The sequence below is a fragment of the Ursus americanus genome, chromosome 28 (assembly GCF_024610735.1).
Source record: "Ursus americanus isolate L20-20 chromosome 28, mUrsAme1.1.p, whole genome shotgun sequence".
Lineage (NCBI taxonomy): Eukaryota > Metazoa > Chordata > Mammalia > Carnivora > Ursidae > Ursus > Ursus americanus.
Window position 1 is genome coordinate 17,446,281 of NC_142154.1, and position 22,073 is coordinate 17,468,353.

Sequence of the window (22,073 nt, forward strand, 5' to 3'; positions counted from 1 at the left end):
GCAGCATGAGCAAAGAAATAAACTTCTGTGCTAAGTCACTGAGATCGGGGGGGGGGGGGGGCTTTTGTATGGTGTCTTGTTTATTGTGGCAAATCCAAGTCTATTTATTCCGATTCCTGTACATATGAGATGTCCTTGTTCCCCTCAAACCTCTTCATAAGTTCCTTTTCTTTCCTTTTTTTTTAAAGTAGGCTCCACACTGCGTGTGCAGCCCAACGTGGGGTTTGACCTCACAACTGAAGATCTGAGCCAAGATCAAGAGTCGGACACTCAACCAACTGAGCCACCCAGGTATCCCTTAGTAAGTTCCTTTTCATTCATTTTATGGTGAGGTTGGTAAGAGAGGAAACACTTGTTGTTCAAGTGGCCATCTTGGACGGCAAGTTTAGCAGTGTCTGTCCATCTTGACAGCAAATGCCTGGGTGTTGTCACTATAGATCCAGCTTCAAAAGTTTTACAAATTCAAGTTCTACTTGATGCTTCGGGAGACTCCACAGATGTAAACACAGTTCGGTCTGAGGGCAGTTGTGTCACTTAGTGTGCCCTGATCCTGATTCCCAGGCAGGATGACTTTAACCAACTGGGGTGTGGTCCTCCAGTGTGATTCCTTCCAGACACTTCCCATTGCTGTGGGGAATGGCAACACTGGCTCGCCCCAACAGCCTGCCTGTGGTCCCTGCTCTGCTCAGTCCTCATGGGGGCGCGGGGCGGGGGGAGGGCAGAGGATTCTGATTAAAAACAGTTTTTGCTCTGGAAATGCTTTTCTACTTAAAACGTCTGGCCACCAAAAACCAAACAGAGCAAACAAGACAGAACAAAACAAAAACAGAACACATCTTTTAGGATTACAGCAGTGGACTCTGTACCACAAATTTCTCTTAGAGAAGTTCATTCTTTCTGGAGCAGTCTGAAGAATTACTGGATTCTAGGCATACAAGACAGTGAGATGTCAAAAACAGAGACAAAATTATTCAGGGTCAATGTGATGGAAATCTTTTTGGGGAGGAGTCTCCATTTCAGCTACAAAACTGACCTGGGAACAGGATCTGCTTGGGGAGCTGAATTCTTCTCAGAAAAAAAGCCGCTGTTATGTGGAATCTTCCTATTTTGTGACTAAGAAACCCTGGTGTTAGTATTACTAGGCTGCTACAATCAGAGGCAATGAATGCATCCGCCAAGATCCAGATTCGTTCATTTTCCACATCCCACAGCAAGGGAGTACATTTGCAACCTATGCATGGTCACCACATATATGTTTAAACTTAACTTTGGCACAAGTAGGAGCACCGAAAAGGCACCTGTCTCCTCCCCTCTTTCAAGTATGCCGGGGGCAGAGCAGATGAGCAGTGAAAAGCTCAGGGTAGAGGCACAATCAGGTGAGGCTCATCCTCGGGTGACCTCTGAGTAACAGGGCAGGGGAGTCATTGCCATGCATGGGTTCTGCTAACGTTTCTTGCTAAGATTTGCAGAGAACTAATGAAAGAGAAAATGCCTGAAATAAAAGGCAGGTAGGTGTTCAGTCCACAAACCAAGGAAATCACCTCTACTTCACTGTCCTTTTTCCCCTCTTTTGACTCACAGCTCAAAGCCTGTGCTGAGGTTGGTGTAGAGAGTGGTCAGCAATGGCAGGAGGCCCATCACCAAGTCCCAAATCACCTTGTCATCCCTCATACTAGATGGCCCCTAGGCAGATACCAGGTACCAGATGTTGACTGGGCATGAAAAATAATTAAAGGGGGGATGGACTGTAAGAATTCACGAGATAAAGTCACATTTTAGGTAGGGTAGGCAAGACTTTATCTTCAGAATAATTTTCCATTCTAGTCTCTGCCATCAAGCAGGAGACATCCAGTTAGAGGGGGACATGATTTGGTTTCATGAAGAAGCCATGGTTAACATTCAATGCCTTTGCCATCTTTCTAGCAGAACATGCCATGTTTGCTGTCAGGACAAGAAGTCAGAAAGAACGTCAATGTGATATTGACCTGAAACCTATCTCAAATCTTCTGAACAGTTAGAATCACCGGGCTATAAACACATTCCCCTGCAAGATACTTTTTGTCTGAATTTCCCCAGGTAGACTTGCTTTTTAGATGATGTGGTCACACTTTCCCCTTGTGTTTTTAGGAGTGGTAACTGTCTTTGGAAGAAAACCATTGCACTGGTAGTGTACTGTGATGGAATGCAGGTGAAATTTTGGCTATGTGGCCTGGAACTCTTTCACAAGGTTGTACCAAACATGTAAAACAAAACAAAACAAAACTCAAAGCTCTATTTTTTTTGTGTGTGGGTGTATGTGTGTGATTGCCTTATAAAATGGTTGAAGAGGCTTTCATATAAGTTTATAGCTTCCCCTGCTTTTTTTTTTTTTTAAACAAAGTTGTTTATGAGAATACTACTATCTTTATGTTTACCCCTGAGGGTTGTTCTGGGTCTCACTGGAAAGACCTCATTTTTTGGGAAGCCCATGGGGCCAGACTAATACCCTTCCTTGTTCAGTTCCCAGAACATGAGGTCAGTGTAGGCGAGCCAAAGCAAGGCCATGACATTATCTTCAGTATGAAGACCATGAGGATGTGACCCCCTGCCCTTTGGGAAGTCCAAGTCTGTGATACGGACACTTCCCTATGGAAAAACAGGTCACTGCGGCAAATTCTCTGGCACATCGTAGCATTTTCTGCCCAAGAGCCAGGTGTGGCCAAGAAGAATGAGGATGTATCCCTTGGCATACTGACACAAGTTTCTGTCTGGTCTCTGATCTCGTAACTCTTTACATTTTATAGCTTTAAAATTGGTTTTATTCTACAGTTTTTTCTTTTTGGCCAGCAGTCTTAAACATCAATTATACAGAAGTGACAAATGGCCTTCGTGTTTATCCATGGCTTCATGCATGACCCATTTCCATTGACTCCGCTCAGAAAACATTCAGGCATGGAAGCAAGGAAAGAATCCCACACCAGACACGTCACCTCAAGTACTGCACGTGATACACAAACATCTTACATGAGAAACACTTGGGAACAGCCTTTGCCATCACACATGTGGACACCTTCGTACAAAGATTATTCTTGACTGAGGAAAAGAAATATATGGTCATTGGTTTCCATGCACATTTGAGGAACTGATACTGTAGTTCTTAATCACGGTGGAGGGAAGAGTCACTGTTTGTCATCACATAGGGTAAATTTTCCCCATAAAACCTCCATACCCCACACCCAAAGAACAGAACGTGGCACATGACAGAGTGTCTAAAGGTAATTATTGAATAAATATGTGACTTGCGGATCTACCAACACTTAAAAGGGATAGATCACGTCACCTTCCCTTTTAAGAATTCATTGTTTGAGAAGGTTCTCTTTGAGGATAAGTGCAAAGCATTCAGAACCCATGAGGCGCCATGGATGGCTCTCCATGTGACTTCAGGGGTGACTAGTCACCTCTGCAGCACTGAGGAGGAGCACAGAACCAAGGTAGAATAGTTACAATGACCCTTTAATGAATGAAGTGGAAGCATCATACCAAGAACTTTCAAGCTACTAAATTAAAAAACTCAGCCGTTTGAACACAAAGGCTTGAGCATGTTCAAGCCCATCCATCAGAGCCGTAATACAATAGCCATTCAAGTAGGTTCTTTCAATAGTTGAGTTGCCAAGGACCTTGGTTATTCAAAGTCGGAAGTCAATAGGCCAGGGGGTAATAAACAGCTTACACTCAGAATGCCCTATCCCCACTCGCTGTTTGTGACCTCTCAAGGACACAAGAGGGGGGACATCCTGAGGAGGTATGGACCCTGGCCCTGTGTGGTTCTTCTCTGGAGTCTCAGCTCAAGCATTTAGGTGAAAAAAATGCAGATGAGTTCAGGCAAGGGTAAGGACTTCATATAACTGGGCAAAAATCCTGCATTTGGTTACTTGTTATCTTTCTGGTGGCATTTCTTTTTGATATTTACTCTTAAGGGTGATAAGACATTCCTCCTTCTCCCAGTCTTTCTAGGGCACAGATGAAAAGTTACCTTTCTATCTAAACTGACAGGATTAGTGAATCCACTCTGACCAATACAGTTGGAGTCACCCAGATGTTCTGTGACCCCGGGGACTTTATACTCTTCAGCCCGAAATGTCCTTCCTCCACCCGCACTGTCAGTTCATGTCTGCTTGTCCTTTATGGCTCAGGGACCACCCTCATCTTTCAGCCAGCCTGGGCAAGGCACCCCATCAGAATTTGAGGCCCCACAGCACCCCCACTGAGCTGCCTCTGCCTCACACATGGACGCAGGCTACTTGCCTGGGGGTACCCTCCCTCAGAGGTGACCGACTTGGGAGCCATTTACTTTTACTTCTGCACATCTGACGCTTAAAACGTAGTAGTGTCAAATAAATGTTTACTGGGGGACCGTTTGTCAGTATCTTCGCATATGTACATTCCAGAATGTCAGGCCATGATTACAGGTTTGTGTTTGACAAAACTATATTAAATAGTGATTCATTCATGTGTGAGTTAGCATTTCACGCACAGCCTCAGTATTGCAGAATCCACACTGATAGGAGCTTCTGCTCACAGACCTGGTGAGGATTTGGAAGAAATGGCTTTAGACTTAGAACAAAGGTGTGACATCTGGCGAGAAGGACAGAACTTTTCCAGGTGGGTGAGGATAACGGCTGGTTATCTTTCTCTGAAGGTTTGCTAATGATGAGGGAAAAGACAAGCTGAGGAAAAAGCATAAGCCCACACCTTGCAACGTCCCCCCACCCCTAACTCCTGGGTGGAACATGTGTGACATTCTTCCAGGAACCTCCCAACAAAATGTTAATACCTTGCTAGTGGGGAAAACAACCTTAACCTGACAATGGCAAGACCTCTGGTATCTTGTAGGCTGGTCGTCTTTAGCATATGAAAGTTCTTCGAAACCTCCCTTTTTCTTATTTCCCCCAACACCCGAGTACATAATCAGCCACTCCTCAAGACCCCGGTGCAGCAGCTCTTTCTGCCCACAGGTCCTGTCCCATGCTTTAATAAAACCACCATTTTGCACCAAAGATGTCTCAAGAAATCTTTCCTGGTCGTCAGCTCCAGACCTCACCCCACTGAACCTCACCTACATTCCAAAACCACATCACTAAGGTTTTTGTGCCCCAGAAGCTGGAAGGAGGCACAGACACCACAAGCCAGGGTGGGACAGCTACCCCCAGGAGGCTTCCGATGGCCAACTGTCCCTCCATGGCAGACTGGCTGTCTGAACCCCAGAATCCTGATCACCCCAGGAGGAAGGCTGCACATTCCCGCCCACCTTCCTCCCGTACACAAACGGGACTCATGCATCAGAACGGAGAAAGGGGAGAGAAGGGGAAAAAAGTTCCTGTGATTGGAGGAATGGATCCACTCATGCTGAGATCAAAGGTCAAGTGGATTAGACTCCAGGGGAAAAAAGAGAGAACTTTTTTTGCCCCATCGGGGTTCTCTTGGAAGTGAGCTGCTATGTTGCCTGGAGTGGAGGTTTTCAGAGGTGTGTGGCAGAAACGGCCTAGTGTTCCAGTGAATTGCTCAGGGGGCAGGAGAGGGCGTGTCTGTGCTCGACCTGCCTTCCATGGAAGGGAGCAACTGTAGTGAGTTCAGTTTATCAGAGCTCAGCACATTTGATGTAAATAAAGGGTTCTAACGCTTCCTTTTTTTTTTTTAAATCAGTAGTAAAACTTGGCAACTGCAGAGGTTTTGTTCCTCGTTGCCCTTGCTGGCACATTAGGCAAGGTCAAAGTCTCATGGCGAATTGGATCTGGGGCCCAAATAGAGGAAGTGGCCTCAGACATGTCAACACAAATAGAAATCACCGAAGCTCCAGAGCAGTGTTGTTCGAGAAATTTCTGCAGTGATGGAAACCTCTCTGTGGGCTGTCTGGCACAGGAGCCCCTAGCCACATGTGGCCATGGAGCACGTGAAATGTGGCTAGTGGGACTGAGGGCTGAATTTTCAAGTTTGTCTAATTTTCATTATAATTAAAATTTGAATAGACTAAAGTGGCCTGTGGCTACCGTCCTCGATGACACTGCTTCAGAGGGCACTTTCCCCACAAACCGACTTGCTCTAGTGTTACCTTCCTCAGTTTATCTCAGGAGCCAAGCAGCAAGCACAGATTCTCACACGTTTCCTACTGCATAGGCTGGGCACCTGTCTTTAAAATCCAGAAACCTGGCCTGAAATGTTATTTTTAAGTGACATTTTAAAATTAAATTTTGTGCTTGCATTTGCGTCTGGTTTTGCTGTCACGAGATCCTGCAAAATGTTTGTGCAATAGGTTGCCTTTTCTGGAAGGTACCGAGAAGGAATGTTTCCTCTAGACCAGGTCTCCCATCCATGTAGAGAGCGGGGAGCATACAGAGACTTCTTCTCTCGGCCTTAGTCCCAGAGGTCTCTGTTCTGTGGGACAGAGAGGACTGCCTGTGATTTTGTTTCTCTGTGGGGGTAAAACTGAACTGAAAAGCTTCTTTCCAAAGCCATCATTCAAACTAGAATAGAGGCTTTTCAGCTCAGATCCACCCAACAAGCTACCTTGGTGATGTCGCTCTTGGTGATGCTGAGTGAGTGGACGCTCACTAAGGCTTTGAGAAGAGCTCTGTCCCCAGATGACCTGCTGGCCTCCTGCTCCTCTCATTACATAAGTATCAACCCGCATACCGCCTTGGCCATCATAAGCTGGTGTCCTCCAGGACAGGAGATCAGAAACCATCTCCCACCTCTGGGCAAAGCAGCCTACAGCTGTGCAGGTGGATCAAGCAGAAAGACTAAGAAGACCCGTCGGCTGAACTTTGAAGTCCCTCTCTAAGCACAGCGCTGGGGGAGGTCTACATTTGGGAAACAGGAGACTCCCCTACTTTGTGTTTGGTCGGCAGAGGCAACTCAGACTTCCCAGAACAAATGGCTTTATGAGAATTTTAGGCATGTGTGTAAATGCTGTCCTACTTTAACTGAGAGAAAACTCAGAGAAAACCTCTTCCATCTATAGGTAAAAACAACATGGCCAGGTGTCCCATCAGAAGACAGGCTGACGTGAAGCTTCAGGGGGGCTGGTTGGGCAGGGCAGCGCCACTGAACTCCACAGGCAAACTATTCACTTCTAGGAACCTCAAGATATTCTGGCTAACACGCCTTCTCTTTGCCTTTCAGCAATCCTGACACCAACGTGCCAGGCTGCCTATCCATCGTCGACAAGTCCTTAATGACGAAGTGCAGAGAAGGCATGCGATCCTTGGCTTTGGGCAAAGGAAATAAAATATATAAACACCCGTAGGCTGTCCCTTGGGTTTCTCCTTCACTCATCCCCCCAGGAGTGGCCAGGGTCCCCTCGCCCTTGGGCTTCACACTCACCTGTGCCCCGAGAGTGGCTGAAGTCTCCTTTCACCACACGGCACGTCTTGCCGTCCCCGCTGCAGACCCCACACCGGTCTTCCTTGGCCGCGGACCCGATGATGCCATCACAGCCAATTTTCTGAATGACAAAAGGGTGGGGTTATTCTAGGATTAAGACTCAGAGGGATTTTCTAAGAGAATCTCTGCAGGGCTGACTTCTCCCATAGGAGCAGCAAGCGTGGTGCCTGGGGCCCACCATATTTCCAGAGGCCTGAGAAAATATTTTAAAATCAGAAAAGAAAAAAAAATTAATAGAATCCAACTTGTAGTATATCTGTCTTTATACCCACATAGTTGTCACACATATTTTATTATTTGTTAGAGAGGAGGGGGCCATAAAGGCAAAAAAGGCCTCAGAAGTCCCACTGAGGCCGGAAGCCTGACCCTGCGAGCGCTCCCTGAGGCACAGGCCACGCCTCTGACTCCCACACACCTTCCAGGGTGACCACAACTTCACAGGAATCACGTTTCCCTTGGGGCTGCACGGGGCACCTCTATCTTGGTTGGAACAGCCAGCAGAGCAGCGTGGAGAAGCCACACTGACTTTTCTACTCAGGTCAGGAAGCCCAAAGCTCATTCAGACATGGCTGGGAATGAGCCCCTCCACTTCTCCGTTGAGACCTAGCCCAAGAAGACCCCTGTCCTCCAAACCTTTCAAAAAGGCATGGGTGAGGTCAGAGAAGAGTAACCTGACCCTGAGTGGCTCTGGGCAGCACAGCCCAAGTCAGTTCATGAAAAGTGGGGAAAAGCTGTGAACTCTTGTTTTTCCTTCAAAAACAAATGCATGAGAATTTTACATTCTGCAAAACAACATACCTAGCTTTAGAGTATAGTGAACACTGAGTGTTCCACTTTCCCCCCTGAAGCAAGTACTTCCAGAACAAGACTGAGTTTCCCCATTGCCCTGCATTAGGGATTAGTGCTTCAGGCAGGAAAGGCGTCAATAGCCAGATAACTCAGGCCAAGTTAATTTTGCTCCTTCCCACGATGCTTGGAGGGGTGCTAGCAAGGTGCTTCCCTCCTTGCACCCCACTCCAACAGGGCAGGGCGTGGAGCAAGCTGGCTGAACAGCAACTTCCTCTTGGCCCCACGGCTCACCACTTAATCAGAATCCTCTGCTTCGTGATGGTAGTGTTGGTTTTTTTTTAAGACTTGTTTATTTATAGAGACAGAGAGTGAGCATAAGTGGGGGGAGGAGCAGAGGGAGAGACTCAAGCAGACTCCCCGCTGAGTATGGAGCCCAATGCAGGGCTCCCAACTCATGACCCATGAGATCACGACCTGAACCAAAACCAAGAGTGGGACACTTAACCGACTGAGCCACCCCGGCGCCCTGGCGCTGGCTCTGCAGCAGGAATATGTGTCCACCTGTCTAGGAGGGTTATCAAAACAGACTGCTGGATCCCATGCCCAGTGTTTCTGACCCAGTAGGTCTGGGTGGGTCTGAGAATGTGCATTTCTCTCTTTTTTTTAAAAGATTTTATTTATTTGACATGGGGGGGGAGAGAAGTGGGCTCACAGCTGAGCAGGGTGTCCGATGCAGAGGCTCGATCCCAGGACCCTAGGATCATGACCTAAGCTGAGGGCAGATGATTAACCAACTGAGCCACCCAGGCTCCCCGGGAATGTGCATTTCTAACAAGTTCCCAGTGATGCTGCTGCTGCTGCTGGTTGGGACAACACTCAGAGAACCACCGCATTGTGGAATGCTCTATGGAGAGCAAGTGTGTGTTCTTCCTAAGCAGCAGTCCCAAGGTCTCATCCTGGGATCCCTTCATTTCTTTAGGGAAGAATTATGAGAAAAATCACTGTTGTGTGTCCAAAAATGGTAGCATAACAATACATTTCAGTGAAGACCTGAAGATCTGCTAAATACTGAGAAAGGTTGGTCCAAAAATGACCATTAAGAAAACTGAAGAAGATTTTTTTACTGTTTCCTTGGCTGTGCAGAAGCTTTTTATCTTGATGAAGGCCCACAAGTTCATTTTTTCTTTTGTTTCTCTTGCCTTTGGAGACGTGTCATGAAAAAGGTTGCTGTGGCCGATGTCAAAGAGGTTGCTGCCTATGTTCTCCTCTAGGATTTTGATGGATTCCTGTCTCACATCGAGGTCTTTCATCCATTTGGAGTTTATCTTTGTGTATGGTGTGAGAGAGTGGTCACGTTTCATTCTTTTGCATGTAGCTGTCCAATTTTCCCAGCACCATTTATTGAAGAGACTGTCTTTTTTCCACTGGATGTTTTTTCCTGCTTTGTCAAAGATTAGTTGCCCAAAGAGCTGAGGGTCCATTTCTGGGTTCTCTATTCTGTTCCATTGGTCTATGTGTCTGTTTTTGTGCCAGTACCATGCTGTCTTTGTGATCACAGCTTTGTAGTATAGCTTGAAATCCGGCATTGTGATGCCCCCAGCTTTGTTTTTCCTTTTCAACAATTCCTTGGCGATTTGGGGCCTTTTCTGGTTCCACACAAATTTAAGGGCTGTTTGTTCCAGTTCTTTGAAAAATGTCATTGGTATTTTGATCGGGATGGCGCTGAAGGTGTAGATTGCTCTGGGTAGCACAGACATTTTAACTATGTTTATTCTTCCAATCCACGAGCATGGAATATTTTTCCATCTTTTTGTGTCTTCTTCAATGTCTTTCAAGAGTGATCTGTAGTTTCTAGAATATAGTTCCTTTACGTCTCTGGTTAATTCCGAGATAATGTATGATTTTTGGTGCTATCGTAAATGGAATGGATTCCCTAATTTCTCTTTCTTCAGTCTCATTGTTCATGTATAGAAATGCAACTGATGGGGCGCCTGGGTGGCGCAGTCGTTAAGCGTCTGCCTTCGGCTCAGGGCGTGATCCCGGTGTTGTGGGATCGAGCCCCACATCAGGCTCTTCTGCTATGAGCCTGCTTCTTCCTCTCCCACTCCCCCTGCTTGTTTTCCCTCTCTCACTGGCTGTCTCTCTGTCAAATAAATAAATAAAATCTTTAAAAAAAAATGCAACTGATTTCTGAGCATTGATTTTGTATCCCGCCACATTACTGAATTGCCCTATAAGTTCTAGTAATTTGGGGGTGGAGTTTTTTGGGTTTTCCATTTGGAGTATCATGTCATCTGCGAAGAGAGACAGTTTGACTTCTTCTTTGCCGATTTGGATACCTTTTATCCCTTTTTGTTGTCTGATTGCTGTTGCAAGGACTTCTATGTTGAATAATAATGGCGAGAGTGGGCATCCTTGTCGTGTTCTTGATCTTAAAAGAAGGGCTTCCAGCTTTTCCTCATTGAGAATGATATTCGCTGTAGGTTTTTCATAGATGGTTTTTATGAAATTGAGGAATGAACCCTCTATCCCTACACTCTGAAGGGTTTTAATCAGGAAAGGATGCTGTATTTTGTCAAATACTAAGAGGCAGCCCACGGAATGGGAGAAGATATTTACAAATGACACTACAGATAAAAGACTGGTATCCAAGATCTACAAAGAACTTCTCAAACTCAATACATGAGAAACAAATATTCAAATCAAAAAATGAGCAGAGGATATGAACAGACACTCTTCTAATGAAGACATACAAATGGCTAACACACACATGAAAAAATGTTCAAAATCATTAGCCATCAGGGAAACTCAAATCAAAACCACATTGAGATACCACCTTATGCCAGTTAGAGTGGCAAAAATTGACAAGAAACAACAAATGTTGGAGAGGATGTGGAGAAAGGGGATCCCTCTTACCCCATTGGTGGGAATGCAAGTTGGTACAGACACTTTGGAAAACAGTGTGGAGGTCCCTCAAAAAGTTAAAAATACAGCTACCCTATGATCCAGCAATTGCACTACTGAGTATTTACCCCAAAGATACAGACATAGTGAAGAGAAGGGCTATATGCACCCCAATGTTCATAGCAGCATTGTCCACAATAGCTAAATTGTGGAAGGAGCCGAGATGACCCTCAACAGATGACTGGATTAAGATGTGGTCCATATATACAATGGAATATTACTCAGCTATCAGAAAGAACGATTACCCAATATTTGCAGCAACATGGACAGCACTGGAGGAGATTATGCTAAGTGAAATAAGTCAAGCAGAGAAAGACAATTATCATATGGTTTCACTCATTTATGGAACATAAGAAATAGCAGGGAGATCAGTAGGAGAAGGAAGGGGAGAATGAAGGGTGGTAATCAGAAGGGGGAATGAACCATGAGAGACTATGGACTCTGGGAAACAGACTGAGGGCTTCAGAGGGCAAGGGGGTGGGGGAATAGGATAGGCTGGTGATGGGTAGTAAGGAGGGCACATACTGCATGGAGCACTGGGTGTTATACGCAAATAATGAATCATGGAACTTTACATCAAAAACTAAGGATGTACTGTATGGTGACTAACATAACATAATAAAAAATTATTATTAAAGAAAAGAAAACTGAAAAAGAGCAACATTTGGAAAAAAAAAAGAAGAAAAGTTCAAATGTGTTCAAAGTAGAAAGAAGGTCAAGAGCCAGACTGGGGGGCTTTAGCAGTCAGAGGTCAGGCAAGGAACGAATGCAGGTAAGTGGACCCGAAGGAGATGGGGAGATTTAGGTGACACATGGACACCTAGACGGTAACTGGCACAGACTGCAACACTTTGCTGGGGTAGGACACCCAAGGGTAGCCCGGAGGTAGACCAGCTGCCGCAGGGTACCTGGAACCTGGAGCACATTACAGGAGCTGCCGAAATTCGTGATCTGGACTGCTGGCTGATTGTTGTCAAGTTACTTGGTATAAAATGATGCAGGCTACGAATCCAAGGCAGCCAAGATCCAAAATTTTGCTCAACCAGCATGCTCAGCAAAGGCGCTAGAACCAAATCCGTGGGACAACACATGTGTGTGCTGTCCTCTATATTGCTCCCGTTTGTTCAGAGCTCCAGCCTTTTTCTGGCCCCCTAACCCCTCACCTCTTTCATGTCACCCTGACCTGATCATGTGTGGCTTCCCCATCTCTCAGGTGTTTTCAGCCCTAGACTCTTCCTACACGGGCTTCCCATTTTCTTTTAACCACACTCCCACTCAGCAATAGTAGGTCTCTGGCTTGGCCACCCACTCCCTGTCTGGTTCCTCAGTTGGAATTTCCTGATTAAACACTTTCTAGATGTTCTAAGTTAACATCCCACTCTGTCCAGACAACTTCCCTCCCAGCCCCAATGATGGCACCTGACGAATCTGAGGCCACACAGTAAGCTGTCTGGCAGGGCCAGGAGCAGTCCCTCACCTCTTGCCTCCCAACCCTGGACCAGCTGGGTATCTCCCCTGATTAACCTCAGCCAAGGACAGGGGATCACTGGGAGAACTTCTGGAGAGGGTGAGGCTCCTTCTGAAAGCATGCTGGGTTTGCAAGAATGTAGAAACGTTCAGAATAAAGAAGCTAAAAGAACAGGAGAAATGCCACCTGGGGGGAAAGGGAATGTGAGGGGAGAGTCTGGGCTAGAATTTCAAAAGGCCATCTGAAGTCTGGCTAGGAGATCAGGACAAGTAGCAAAGCATGTGTTTGCAATGTACCAGAGCAGGAATTCACCCGGAAGCAGAAAGGACAGGTATGGGAGGTACTTCAGGAAGGAACAGGACAGGGACTCAATAGGAGGAAAGGCCCTTATGAGAGCATACACTTTCCTGAATAAGCAAACCACTTCTCCCCCAGAGTCCCCTGAAAGAAGGACCTTGGTGGGAAAGAGATAAGTAATGAGGAAAAGTCTTGGCTTAAGTGAGTACTTGCAAAGCCCCCGCACATCCAGACCAGCACTAGGTGCCTTCGTGGCTGATCCTGGCTGATGCTGTTGCCCCACACAAGCAGAGGCAGGTCAGGGGACAATTTTCTACCCCTCATGAGATTCTCGTCATGGCTCCTAAGGCACGGCATAAAGAACATGGACATGTCTGCACAGCAGCGAAGCCATGACCAGGACAGACCTCATGGGATCCAAAGTTTATGGAGATGTAATGTTTGGAGTTGATTTCCTTTTTTCCGGGAACGAAGTCCAAGTCAGTTGGGAGCCCAGCAAGGCCTGATGTCCCTGGGGCTGCCGGGGCACACTTGTCCTGCATGGAGCTAGCACTTGCCTCTTTTCTGAGAGTCCAGGATGTTTACAGGCAAGCCCAGGAGGGCCCATCCTCATCAGTATCTCTCCCTCTCAAGAGGCCAAACACAGCATCTGAAGAGTGTGGGCTTAGATCTGGATCTAAGACACTGAGGGATCCCTTCTGAAACATGACCAGCTGCTTACTTTTTGGTTGGTCATGAGGGCTAAAATTAGTCTATGAAGATGGTATGCCCTTTTGGACAAAGTCTTGCTCTGTGTGCTCTGGATAGCCTAAAGGGAACAACTCCCCGCAGTCTGACCAGTAGTTAATTTCTAGGGTGGACAGAAGATCTCCCAGGCCCAGGGACACAAGATCACCTGGGGTGGCAGTTCTCTAACTCCAGCATGCCCGAATCACCTAGAGGGCTGGGCAGGTCACCCATTGCTGGGATGGGGCCCAAGGATTTGTCATTTCCGGTGAGTTCCCAGGTGATACTAGGGGCCCAAGTCACATTGGGAGACCACTGTGCTAGGTGTTGAGCTCAGAGATAGAGATCCTCAAGGAGACAGCCATTGCTGTCAGATGCCAAGCCTTCTGTGTCCTGAGGGGGCAGTAGGTGTGTAACCCTCCTTTCCTCCCCTGCCCCCGAAGGGCCCTAGACGTGAGTTCCCACTGGGGAAGTAACTCCTGTTACTTCCTCTGTCACCCCTGAGCTAAAGCATTTCTGGGCCGAGGCATCCTAGAGGGATGTGTGGGAGCCCAGCAGAGCCATGAAGACAACACAGGCTGGCTCCCCTCCACTCTCAGGAAGCAGAGCCCCCTTATGGTGGTGCTCAGAGCAAGTAAATGATCCATGGGAAGCTCCATCATAACAGAATGTCTAGTTACAAAACCGCAAATGCCCTCAACTGAGGGCCTCACAGATCACCTGGATGCTGTTCAGTCCTACTCACAGGCGGGTTACACTTCTACACCTCTCCACCAAGGAAACAGAAACTCAGATCTGGAGACTTCGACAGCCTTGCTTGTAGGATTCACATTATCTTACCTGTTAAATCGTCAAAGGCTGGATACAGGGGGAAACTGCTCTGTTATTTTCTTCTCTTTTCCTAAGCAGCATCTTGTTTTCATTTTAAAAATCAGCTTCCTTTGCTAAAACTTCACCTCTTAGAACAAAGGCATCCTCAGACATGACTTCAAATTGTAACTACCTGCCTTCCGGATTAGAGCTAAATTACCCAGGTGGGTAGGCCATCAGCTTCTCTTCCCTAAATGTTATGCTCAAGGTTGTGGTCACCAACGCATATCCTGAGGATAATTACAGATTTGGATATGAGCCTCAGTTTCCCCATTCTTAAAACAAGAGTATGTAACCTCACCCTCAGAGGTAAAAAATTACCTTTGCTCTGGCTCACTGCTTGGGGTCCTGGTGACAGGTGAGTGCTGTCAGGACAGATGGAGACTGCACACAGGGCACCTTCCTTCTAGAGGTTTGGGGGACAGTTACCACCTGTCTGATCAGATTGGGGCCAAATAGGTAATTGTCCTCTATCCCTTTTTCTTCCACAAAAACCCTGCCCTCTCTGAAAAAGGAAGAGAAGGAAGGAGAAAGTAGGCAGGACCACATCCTTCCCCCTGTCCCTCCTGGTAAAAGATGCACAGAGAGCCAGTGTTTAGGGGCTCACCCACAGGTGGGCTCTCCCATAATATCAAGCAGCGTCCCCAGGCAGCAGGTCACCGTCTGCCCTAGGGAGCTTCCCAGATCAGGCACACACAGGAACGCATGCAGGTTCACCCTTTAAGTTAATTTTTCAGGACACTCAGGGGCTGGGACAGCTTTGTGTGCTCTGCCCACTCCACTTAATATTATTTTAGGGATCTAGTGGAGGGGGAGAGGGAGAGAGAGAATCTTAAGCAGGCTCCACGCTGGGCATGGAGCCCTATGCCAGGCTTGATCTCATGACCCTGAGATCATGACCTGAGCTGAAATCAAGAGTTAAATGCTTAACCAACTGAGCCACCCAGGCGCCCCATTTAAAAAAAAAAATTAATTCCAAATGTTAAAGGAATTTTAACAACTGTATTTATGAGGTCTGGTGTTCTAAGAGGGCAAGATGACCAAACCAAAGGAAATTGCAAACAATAAACTCTAGAATATCCCCATGTTTTCCTAGCGATCCCTAGCAGTTACTTTTCTACATACTCTAGGCATTCCTGCTACCTATTTCTGAGCTTTCAAAGCATGTTTTTAAGTTCTTGGTCAGCACGTGCAGGTGGGAGCCCTCTTCTGCCAACAAATCAGGGTATGTGGCACCGGGGGGGGGGGGGGGACACTGCCTGGGCATAATCAGTCAAAAGCTTAGGATGGTGGGGACAGGTGGAAAAAGCACAAGTTCTTTTTGGTAGAGACAGACCCTGTGAAACACGCAAAAAGCCTAAAAAAGCTTTAGTGCTCAGCACTGTGTCCTAATGAGCCAGGGACAGGGCGGCCATTTCTCCCCAGAAGTGAGAAATATCCATCTTTAGTGACTTGAAATCTGGATTCTACCCCCGGAATCCTGCCCGTTTGACAGATCACCAGCGACAGACAACCTCTTGGTCACCACACCCCCTGGCCTTTTTTCTCCATCCTCATCTTCTTTGACCTGGTGGTATTTTCCCCTGAAAGCCTCTGGTGTCTACCTTTTCTCCAAGCTCATGGTCACAGCCCAGTTTAGACCCTCGTTATTCAGGACATGACCTATCGTACCTGTTTCCTCCCCTCTGCTGCCAGATTAATCTTCACCTAAGGAGATGAGAAGACCCCTGGTGGTCAACCTCCACACATAGGAATTCAAGATGCTCCATAGGACACCATCACACCTGCTCATCACTTCAGCTCTCCTCCCTCCTCCTCCGAGTGCACACTGAACCCAATCTCCTCCCAGCCCCGTGTTGCAAGCCCCACTGACTCTCAGTGACATGACTTGCCCTAACAGCCTCCTACCTGGTTTTCCAGATTCCACTCATGCCCTGCCACACCCAACCCTCCATAACCAAGATGACTTCATTCCTCTGCTTCATCCCTCCACTCCTATCAGAATAAAATCTAGGTTACTGTCACGACCTGCCAGGCCCTGCATGGCCTGGGGCCCTGATGCCTCTGCCCTCACGGCCACTCCCTCCAGCACCTGTCACCTAGCCCTCCTCTGCTTCTGGAACCCACCAGCCTTGGAGCCAACTTCTGCCCAGGGCATTCTGTTCTGCCTTCACGAGTCTGGTTCTTCCACAAATGCGATCTCCTGGGAGAGACCTTCCATGCCATTCGCAGCCTTCCTCAGCTATAATCTCTCTCATCTATGACACCATTTTCTTCTCCACACGGACCAGTCCTTGGAACAACCATGTTTGTGAGTTTATGTGTTTCCTGTTTATACATTGCATGGGGACAGGGACCCCCTCAGTCCTGTTCACCACTGAATATCTAGCACATAGAATGTGCTCAATAAATCTCTGATGAATGAATAAACCAAGTTCCACCCTATGTACTTTTTGCTATGTCTAAACCAAATCTCCCTGGCTCTCAACCATGTCTTCACCTTTGGTGGTTAGGGTCTTGCATGAGTAAGTTTCATTTTTGGGACAGACTGTAAGCACAGGGAAATGGTTTCTTACAAGTCTTTGTATTCTTGGCCCCTGTGCCTAAACACAGTGACCAGCACGGTGTTAAGCACATCATAGGTGTTAATTAATGCGTAAGAATGATGGCCTCTTACCAAGCTTGGCCCCCGGTAAACTGGGAGTAGGAGACTTTGATTTTCAGAATGGGTCCTCTGCCTCTCTCTTCTGCGCCCTGAACCTGCCAGCAACTCCTCCCCATTCTCTCCTATTTTGAACTGGGACTTTCTCATACAGGGTTGGATGGTCTTTGTTTTGTTTTGCTTTGTCTTTTGGCCAGAAGGAAAAGCGCTTCGCAGCTATCTTCTAACTATGCCTCATTCTCTTCTGTTAGAGGGATGCCACTGACTCTTGTTTTAACTTTAACTGAAGGCTTTTAGGCCAGTAGGACAGCACCTGGCTCAGCATTTCCTGGGCTCCTGGGTTAGATGCACCAACTCTTGCTGTCCTTGTCTTCTTCTTTTTGACTTTACCTTTGTTTTGCTAACCCACACGTAATTTCTTCAGAACGGATGAATGGAAACTAAAATCTCTGAGTTTTTCTGTGTCTCAAAATTACTTTATTTTGTCCCCGTGGTTGATTGATAATTTGGCTGTGGAGAATTCTGTGATTATCCCAGTTTTGTGCCAGGGTCGGTGTCTCTGTTTTTCTTGGTCTTTCTTGTTCCTGTTGTTGGTTTTCTTCAAATAGCTGATGATCTCTGGCTGACCACTCATATTTGAGAACGAGACACCAAAAGGTAGACTGAGGGTGCTCTATATTTGGGGATGGAGGTGTCACATGGTAAGCTTCCGTTTGGGACTGGTGGGAAGGAAACTGGAGTCTGCTCCCCAACCCAGGAGGGTGAGCGCTGTGCAAAGTACAGAGGTCACGCACCTGCTCCAGAAGCCTTTGAATAGTTTATCACACAACTTTGGAAAGGAGCCCTCGGATACTTGGCGTGAAGATCATTACCCAACAGCCCGTCAAGCTCCAAGTGCAGAGCCAGCCGTGGTCAGCCATGTTGTCTGACTCTTTGCCTTCTCTTCAGTTTCAGCCAACATCTCACTCCCACCCTCCATTCCCAAGTCCTAGACACCCTCAAGCATTCTGCTTTCTTTTCCATTGCAACTCTCCACTTGTTCTAGCTCTGGCCTCTGCTGCTTTGTTCCTACAATGGAACCTCTATCCACTTCCACCCTACAGAAAGAGGTGATATCTTTTTTTTGGTCAAAGGGTGGCCTCTGGGGGCGCCTGGGTGGCACAGTGGTTAAGCGTCTGCCTTCCGCTCAGGGCGTGATCCTGGCATTATGGGATCGAGCCCCACATCAGGCTCTTCCACTATGAGCCTGCTTCTTCCTCTCCCACTCCCCCTGCTTGTGTTCCCTCTCTCGCTGGCTGTCTCTATCTCTGTCGAATAAATAAATAAAATCTTTAAAAAAAAAACAAAACAAAGGGTGGCCTCTGCTTCTCTTCCCCATCATGGTTTGTGGATCCTGCCTTTACCATTAGTTTAGTGGAGTCCTGTCATGGGAGAAGAGCGCATGTGAGGCTCCGCCTGGCGGCTTAACCCGGAAGTTGCTATGGGAAGTTAATCAGACAGAATGGGTGCAGGGAATGACTTCAGAGTTTTAGACACTGCTATCAGTAGTTCAGCACCAACAGTCACACACTGCAGAGATGTCAGCTACAGGGTCATGAGGTGGGGAGAAGCAGCAACCAGAGGCTATTATTGAAATACCTGGTACATTTTCCTGCATGCTTGTTACCCTTCTTTACTCAGGGGGAGCTCTGAGGCCAGAGTCTTAAAATCCTCCTAAATTCCATCTGTAATTTCACTTGCCTAATGGGCCATTGTACACAAAATGCGAGGACAGTAAATGCTGGATAATGAAAACTGTTCACTGAGATGGGCTCCAGATTCCAGAATCACTGAAATCCTAAGAGCCAGTGACCCATCCACCTACGCGTCCACTCACTGGGTTTCTCTTTTCAATATGTAATCAAAAGCTCTCCTCCAAGCCAGCTGCTGGGGGAACAAAGATAAGCGGACATAATCCCTCCACCGAGGAAACTTATAGGGCCTGAAGGTCTCCTAGTGTTCGTCAAGCCCAGGATATGTATGCAGGTTAGGATCTCATGGAAGTGGGACCCTAATTGGAGTATGATGCCTACAAGTGTACACAAGCTGGTGAGGCCTTAAAGAAAAGCCAAGCGTACCTGGTCTCAGGTATATTCAGATCTGTCGGTCAGTTTGACTTGCCCACTGAAGATCAGCAGCTCTGAGGCAAAGTCGCACATTAGAAACGTATGAACTTGATTTCTTTGCCTCTGCAGGCCAACAGTAGGAATTGCGAATGATGGAACCCCTCATTTATACAGACTTGCTGAAAAATAGACAATGTTTGTGTTTCTTTCCCAAACTCACTCCCACTTTTATGAGCGCTGTTAAGTTTCATTTCAGCATGTTAAATAATTTGTGACTCACTGAAATGAAACTTAACTCAGTCCTCATAAAAACAGAATAAAATGGTATTTCCATGTTTCATATTATGGTTTGAATCAGCCTGCTATTTGGAGCTTAGTGGAATCTGCTCAAAATGCTGTTTGGGAGCCTCTCGTCCCCTCCATTCCCTACCAACTAGTCACCATGCTTCTCAAAATTTCCCAGAACTCCTTCTGCCACCCCAAAATAGCAAAATTTGTAGCTGAAGGGAACAGGGGAAAAAGCTAGTAAGTGAACCATGGCAATATTTCTGAAAGTGCTGTCTTACATAAAATGTGGATGATTTCTACCTTTTATTCATTATAATCAGGTAACAGTATTGATGAGTAAGTACAGATCCTCTGCTCAATAAACTCCTGAGATTTTTTTTTATTACTATTCTTCTCTTTAACCAATTTTCCTTGCCTTAATCATTCACAAGTACCACAGGAATCCAGAATATTCTACTTTGGCAATTACTGTAACTAGGCATCAATATTCTACTTGTATTTAATTTCTTATACTCTATTTTTTTAAAGATTTTATTTATTTATGAGAGAGAGCATGAGCGAGCATGCGGGGGGAGGGGCAAAGGCGAGGGAGAAAGAGTCTTAAGTAGACTCCACACTTGATCTCACGACCCTGAGATCATGACCTGAGCTAAAACCAAGAGTCAGATGCTCAACTGACTGTGCCACCCAGGCCCCCTAATTTTTCTTACTCTTATCTAAGTATGCTCAACTTTTTCATAGAACTTCATTAACTGTGACTTTACAAAGTTGGATTCTTGTGAGAATTGACTTCTCATGGGCTAAACTTAACCTCTATGGCTTCTCTCTGAGGAATCAGAATGGTTAGAAAAATCACAGGTGGTATTTTTAACTTCCGTCAAGAAGCAAGTGGTCTCTCCAGGACTGAATCACGTGATGGGCCTACACGTACATGCTGCCACCACCTACCCGGATGGTGGTCCTTCTGCTGGGATCGGTGGGCCGCCTGGAGGCAGCTGGTCACTGGGGCACATCCATGCAGAGGAGACGGGACTGCTGAGAGCCGACAAGGGGTGGGGTGAGGCTCCGAGGAGCACGAACTTGCCCACCTGCCACAAAACATCATGAGGGGGCCACTCTCTGCCCCCGTGTTGAGGGGTGGTGCTCAGTTAGTGCTCATCTCAGTGCAGCGGTCAGTAAATGACCATGACCATGATGGGGGTGGAGGCATGAGAGATAGACTGGGGGGGCAGGCAGGGATGCAGTGGCATCTGGGAGCGGGAAGGCCAGTGTACCCACGTTACTGCCATCACATTCAAGTGCAGGGCAGGCTCTAGCTCAGATGCCCATAGACTGAAGGCTATCGGAGACCTTGCATGGCATCTCACCTGTGCGGTTCTGACTGAAAAACTGGGTATTTTGCTGTCATGGCACAGGGAAGATTCCCTCATTGAAAAGCATGGGTAGAACCAAGGTCACAGAAGGGGCCCACTGGCACTGATCACTTAGAGCTGAAATCATGTCTGGCCACTTAATACCGACCACCCGGCCAGAAAACTTCAGGATTCTTAGAAATGCCTGCACGTTGGCAAGAACATTGCAAGAGACGCTGGCAAGAGCCCAGAGGGGGCTCAAATGGTGCTGCTCGAAGGGGTGCAAGTGCTTTTACTCAGAAAACCGTTCCTAGGGAAATGTTCATCGTTGTGCTGTAGGATGGCCGGTATAAGTGCAGAATTTAGCAAAGAAAAAAAATCCTGCACTTGACTTGCTGGCAGGTTTACAGAGAAATGCTGGCGATTTCAGCGACAACCATTAGACCTGTGTTCACATCGCCCCAGGCCCCACACATTCTCCATGACAACACCGCAGCCCTGAGGGCCCAGCTCCACCACCGTCACTGCCTCTTTCCCCTGGAGGACGCCTTGCCAAGACTCTTGGGCACCCAGTGCCTATCACCCACACATATCTGTATTTGATAACAAAGCCAGGCAGTGCCAAAGGAGTCTGGATCATGTCAAGCTTTTTTCCTGAAAAATCCCAGTTTGGGACTAGTTTGGACTTTGCAGGGGAAAAAAAAAATCCACTAGGGTTGAAATGGCCACAGGAACTACCCTAGAAGTTGTGTTTGTGTCTGTGTCTTCCTGCCTTTCTCCCCTTGACTCCATCTGTCTTGCCCTTGGCCAGGCGTCGGGAAGCGGAGAGAACAAGCAAGAGGTGCTGCCTTATGGGGTCAGTGGGTCCCATGCCTAGAGGCAGGTTTCTGGTTCCAGTACAGTTTGGGGGAATGACAGTTTCTCTCCCCTGTGACCCGTGGAATTTACAATTGTTCAAATGTTTTTAATATTTCCATGAAACTGAGCATCAGAGATGGGGGTGTTGACTTTGGGGGGTGTGGGCACCCCAAAGCATTAGTAGCAGCTTCTCTTCAACTGGCAAGATGAGAAGGCCGCTCAGGAGCCCTCGATGAGTGCATTCCTTCCTTACTCTTACGTTGTAGGTGCAGGTC

At 47.0% G+C, this 22,073-nt stretch overlaps 1 protein-coding gene across 2 annotated transcripts in view; it reads right to left on the reverse strand.

The window, feature by feature from the left end:
• Positions 1-22,073, reverse strand: part of ADAMTS17 (ADAM metallopeptidase with thrombospondin type 1 motif 17) — a 336,180-nt gene that overhangs the window by 96,486 nt on the left and 217,621 nt on the right. For both annotated transcript variants that reach the window (XM_045795391.2, XM_087856712.1), the window contains exon 15: positions 7,360-7,480. In XM_045795391.2, coding sequence (XP_045651347.2) covers positions 7,360-7,480 — 121 coding nt within the window. The remainder of the gene's footprint in view (positions 1-7,359; positions 7,481-22,073) is intronic.